This window comes from Priapulus caudatus, unplaced genomic scaffold, assembly GCF_000485595.1.
Source record: "Priapulus caudatus unplaced genomic scaffold, Priapulus_caudatus-5.0.1 Scaffold610, whole genome shotgun sequence".
In the NCBI taxonomy this organism is placed as follows: domain Eukaryota; kingdom Metazoa; phylum Priapulida; class Priapulimorpha; order Priapulimorphida; family Priapulidae; genus Priapulus; species Priapulus caudatus.
Window position 1 is genome coordinate 57,764 of NW_014577671.1, and position 5,714 is coordinate 63,477.

General features: G+C 50.6%; 1 protein-coding gene across 1 annotated transcript in view; it reads right to left on the reverse strand.

The window, feature by feature from the left end:
• Window positions 1-5,714, reverse strand: part of LOC106812124 (sodium- and chloride-dependent glycine transporter 2-like) — a 19,804-nt gene that overhangs the window by 12,495 nt on the left and 1,595 nt on the right. The window contains exons 2-3 of the mRNA XM_014815911.1: window positions 4,662-4,793; window positions 3,777-3,920 (exon numbers count right to left, since the gene is read on the reverse strand). Coding sequence (XP_014671397.1) covers window positions 3,777-3,920; window positions 4,662-4,793 — 276 coding nt within the window. The remainder of the gene's footprint in view (window positions 1-3,776; window positions 3,921-4,661; window positions 4,794-5,714) is intronic.

Consider the following 5,714-nt stretch of genomic DNA (forward strand, 5'->3'; position numbering starts at 1 on the left):
TCGTGTCTATATAAGAACGCGATGGCAACCAACGGTAGGCAATTTAACGTTTCCAGCCGCATCATCATCCTAGCACGCGAACGGTAACTTTGCGCCTGCGGAAATGACCACTGCCCTGTCAACATATTAAGCCTATAGGGGCTTAACCCCCAGACATGTGCGTTATCACGCTTTTATTTAATTCGCTTATCCGCGCCCTTATCGTCCAAATACCATTTGGATCAGCGAATGTATCTCCGTACACACCACACAGAGCACACACACACACACACACACACAGCACCACACACACACACACAACACCAACACACAACACACACACACACACACACACACATACATTACTATATATTATATATATAGACGCAGTTTTGACCGTACATGCGGTCATGTCACATCAGAGCTGGAGTGTATATTACTGTATTGCGTGGCAGACCACGTGTTGGATATATATGGCAACCACCGAGCGGTGCGTTGGTCGCGGCGATTTTGACGCATTGCCATTCTCGTGTTACTACTGTTCGGTGAGGCCTGGTGCATCGTTAGGCGGTTGCTTACTGCCTAGGACACTGTGTGTGTTGCTTCAGTAGTAGTGCGCGTACGATTGGCGTGGCGAAGGTCGGATGTTCACGGAGTCAGCAAGGGGGAGTTATGTTAGTGTTTTTTCGAAGTGCGCACGAGTAATGGACGCCAGGCGGCCGACGAATTGGACGCGAAGATGCCCGACAATGAGGGATGCGCTGCGGGCCGTCTGCGGACTCAGATCGTGTAGCCTGAGTGCGTGCGTGCTGTGCGTGCGTGCGGAGTGCATTTGCCTGTGTGCATCACGTGGTGTGTGTGTGTGTGTGTGTGCGTGCGGCGTGCATGCATGTGTGCATGTGTGCATCAGCCGTTCGTGTGTGGCGTGCGCTGCCGTGCGTGCGTGCGTGCGTGCGTGCGTGCGTGCGTGCGTGCATGCATGTGTGCATGTGTGCATCAGCCGTGTGTGTTGTGTGTGCGTGCGTGCGTGCGTGCGTGCGTGTGCGTGTGCGTGCGTGCGTGTGTGTCCGGTATCGCAGCGCGCAGTGCGTGTGCTGCGTCTATGATGATGCTAGGTGGCGTGTGTCGCGTGCGTGCCGCTGCGTGCATGCGTGCGTGCGTGCGTAATGACCAAGGCAGGGAGCTGAATCTGCAAAGACGCAGCAGGCGTTTACTTATAATTACCTCCGCGCAACGGAGGTGCATCGTAATCGGTCTCGTAGTCTGTGTTCGTGTGTGTGTTGTGTGTGTGTGTAGCGTTGCGCGATCGATTCAGCAGCAGCTCGCCTTGAAGGCGCCGTCAGCAGCAAGCTGCTGCGGCCTTAAGGCGTTCAGTCAGCCCAGCAGCCAGCAGGCGCCAGCTGTTAGTACCATACATTGCAGGACTTAATGAATCGACAAAATTATTTGTCATTAATTTGTCATTATTTAGTCTCCTTGATACATGTTAACACCCGCTCCGCGGAGGTATGCACTGCTCCCGTGAGTGGCCCTCTGTCTAGTTAGCGTTATGCGAGTCGGACCGGTTAGATCCAGACCAGATGGAGACTGCGATGTTACGAAAAAAGATTAACAGCGCTGTAGCTTGTGGGCAGGCAGAGAGAAAGAGGGGGGGGAGTGAAAGGGGAGAGCAGCGGTGACAATTTAAGAGAGAAAGGAGGAGTTGTGTATGAGAGAGCGCGGAAGAGAAGGGAGAGAGGAGAGCTTAGGGGAAGATAGCGAGAGAGAGAGAGAGATGAAGAGAGAGGGGAAAGAGAGAGAGAGAGAGCGCGCGCGCAGAACGCGAGAGAGGAGAGAGAGAAGAGAGAAAGAGAGAAAGGAGAGAGGGGGGAGAGAGAGAAGAGAGAGAGAGAGAGAGAGAGAGAAGAGGGAGAGAAGGAGCGCGCGGGGAGAGAGGAGAGGAAAAGAGAGAGAGAGAGAGAGGGAGGGAGAAGAGAAGACAGAGGGGAGAGAGAGAGAGAGAGAGAGAGAGAGACAAGAAGAGAAGACAGACAGAGAGAGAGAGAGAGAGAGAGAGAGAAAGAGAGAGAGAGAGAGAGGAGAGAGCCAGAGAGAGAGAGAAGCAGAGAGGAGAGAGAGAGAGAGAGAGAGAGAGAAAGAGAGAGACAGACAGGGAGATAGAGAGAGAGAAGAGAGAGAGAGAGAGAGAGAAGAAAGGAGAGGAGAAAGGAGAGAGAGAGAAAAGAGGCGAGCGAAGAGAAGAGAGAGAGAGAAAGAGGGAGAGAGACGAGAGAAGGAGAGAGAGAAAGAGGGGAAGAGAGAGAGAGGGGAGAGAAGAGAGAAGAAAGAGAGAGAGAGAGAGAGAGAGGAGAGAGAGAAGAGAGAAAGAGGAGAGTAGAGAGAGAGAGAGAAAGAGGAGAGAGAGAGAGAGAGAGAAGAGAGAGAGAGAGAGAAAGAATGGGAGAGAGAGAGGGGGGAATGAGAAGAGAAGAGGGAGAGAGAGAAGAGAGACGAGAGAGAGAGAGAGAGAAAGAGGGAGAGAGAGAGAGAGAGAGAGAGAGAAGAGGAGAGAGAGAGAGGGAGTAGAGAGAGCAGAGAACGCAAGTCCGACGTCTTTGCGATCGTAAACATTTCTCGCGCTACTAGCCATATACATAGTATGCAAGAGCTATAAACAACCCATCTATTATTACGCTCTTGTAGCTCTTGATTGATTAGGGCTCTTTATAGTTCAGGAGTTTAATAAGACAAAACTTTGTCTTTATTAACTCCTGAAATAGTAATATATAAGTATATTATATAGACATGGAGATAGCTGGGGAACGTCGCGAATGCGCGGTATACATTCAGTGAAAACATGAACCAGCAGAGGCGATGTACAGGATTTGTACAGGGGGGGGGGGTCTAAAACCGTAACCCAAATGTGCGAGGGACACTGCGTAAGAGGGGTCTGGAGGTGTCCCTCCCCAGAAATTATTTTTTGAATAAATAGATTAGTCCTCTTAGATTATGCTTTTTCTTCTGCGGACGAGTCAAGGGGGAACAGGGGGGTCCCGGACTCCTGGGACCCCCCCCCCTGTACAGCGCCCCTGTGAACATGTATGATGGTTGTGATAAGGTCAAAGGGCGAGGTGAATACGCGTGGCCCGATCGGCATGAGCAACTTAATTTGCGACCGACTTCTGTCGTCTAGCAGCACGGCATATATCTACTGTATGCGCTGTCAACGCGGCTTAGCGCGGGAAAATAGGTCGCGTGCTATTTTTTTAAACTGTAATCTTTTTTTGCAAAGTATTGTTTTGTACGCCGTGAGTATTATAGTGTAGGACGCGCGTCAGGCCTGTTACTAGAGATATATGACTGATATCAACACACTATATAAATAAATACGTAAGTAAGTAAATAAATAAATATATAAATATATAAATAATTATATATATATATATTATATATATATATATATTATATATATATATAGTATATAACTATATCATCCTAATCCTAACACAGCTAGTGCTGCCACGTTGCGGTACTGCCTCTCCACGCCCGGGGATTAGCATTTCCCGCAGGAAACAGATAAAGAAGAAAGATGGATCTCTTTCCAGCAACCTAGTGTCATCGCCTACACACACTTAAAGTTCCCACTCCGGCAGCACTGCTTTCTTGCGTAACTGATGCTGAGAAAAACTTCTTCCGCTGCCGCGTATTTTTAGCTTCGAGCGCTCGAACCATCTCTGACCCCATCGCAGAATCGCGAGCGACCGAATAAGATCACGCAGTGTTCGTTTATGTAGTAATGTGAGTGCCTGGTAGTATACCTGCACTGTTCCAGTCGTTGCCGCACGTGCTCCAGGGCAGCTCCCAGTGAAACGAGTGGAACATGTAGAAGAAGGAGTAGCCGTTGAGAACGTTGTAGTACATTCCCAGTAGAAACGACACGACCACCATCGCATATCCAGTACCTGTGACGGGAGAGAGAGAGAGAGAGAGTTAAAAGAGAGAGAGGAGGGTGAAGTAGTACGAGAGAGAGAGAGAGAGAGGGGAGGGACAACAGCGAGTGGAAGAGAGATATAACATGAAAGCGTGCGAAAGAGAAAGGAGAGAGTGAGAGAGAGAGTTAGAGAGAGAGAGAGAGAGAGAGAGAGAGAGAGAGAGAGAAAGAAAGAAAGAGAGAGAGAGAGAGAGAGAGAGAGAGAAAGAGAGCGCGAGCGAGCGAGTGGGAGAGAGAAGTGGGTCAGGGTAGACCACAGGCACCTGAGAAAGAATAGTTAGGTAGACATTACATTTTTTGACGGACAGGATTTTCTCGATGCTCTCTAGCGTGTGCCAGAGTGCCTAAGGCTCATAGGGTCTATGTCCCCCAGGGTACTGCCGGAACGTACCCTGGGTACGGTCCGGTATACCGAAACGTACCCTGGTGACTATTTGATATGGTTAGAGTTAGGATTAAGGTTAGGGTTAGGGTTAGGATTAGGGTTAGGGTTAGGGTTAGAGTTAGGGAGTAGGCGTAGGCGACTCCCTAGATTCGTTAGAGGAGTAGGCGAGGTACGGTCCGGCATATTAGATAGTACCAGGGTACGTTCCGGTATACCGGACCGTACCCAGGGTACGCTCCGGCAGTACCCCGGGGGACATAGACCCTCTCAGCGTAACTAAGCAGCAGCCAGACAGCGCGGCTGACAGTCTGGATGCGAAATGCTCACCTTGAAATAACGGAGCCACTTTCCATATCGTAACTGGGCCGAGACTCGCGTACTGGCCAAATGCGAGTTCCATGAAGAAGATTGGCAGACCAGCGACGAGCAAGCTCACGGTGTATGGTATGAGAAAGGCACCTGAAACACAAGGCACAGTGCAAAAACGCACGTGTGGGGGTTTAGCGTTACACTCTTGGCACACCCGCCGGTCGCCGACACTATTTACAAATAAATAACCAATAAGATTCTTCTTACAGACGCTTGTTATGTGATAGTGGCCCTAATAATAAATATATAATCCTAATTCGGACCCTAACCCTAAAACTAGCCATAACTTAAATTCTCACCCTAACCCTAACCGGTAAACACTCTACCCTACGGCTAACGGTAATCCCAACCCTAACCCAAATCCTAACCCTAATACTAATCCTAGCCTTTACTGTAACGATAATAACTACGTTATAGCTCTAGCAATAGCACTACGATTTCTCTACTGCTAATAATAATTTTAACCTTTTAAAACGCTCTACGATTCTACTTTCTGTGAAGCGCCCGGGTACGCCTACATTTTACAACCCGCAGAATCACGTCAAGCAACCCACATACGCGATACACACTGGCACCCTCCCGCTCGGTACTCACCCTCCCGTCGGTAGACACCCTCCCCTTCGGTAGTGACCCTCCCCCAGGATAGGCACCCTACCGAGAGGGAGGGTGTCTACCGAGAGGGGGGTGCCTACCGAAAGGGAGGGTGTCTAACTAGGGGGAGGGTGTCTACCGAGGGGGATCACCCTCCCCCTAGATAGGCCCCCTCCCTCTCGGTAGACACCCTCTCCCTAGATAGGCACCCGCCCTCTCGGTAGTCACCCTCCCCCTAGATAGGCACCCTCCCTCTCGGTAGACACCCTCTCCCTCGGTAGTCACCCTCCCCCTCGGTAGTCACCCTCCCCTCGGTAGACACCCTCCCCTAGATAGGCACCCTCCCCCTCGGTAGGCACCCTCCCCATCGGTAGTCACCCTCCCCCTCGGTAGTCACCCTCCCCCTCGGTCGTCACCCTT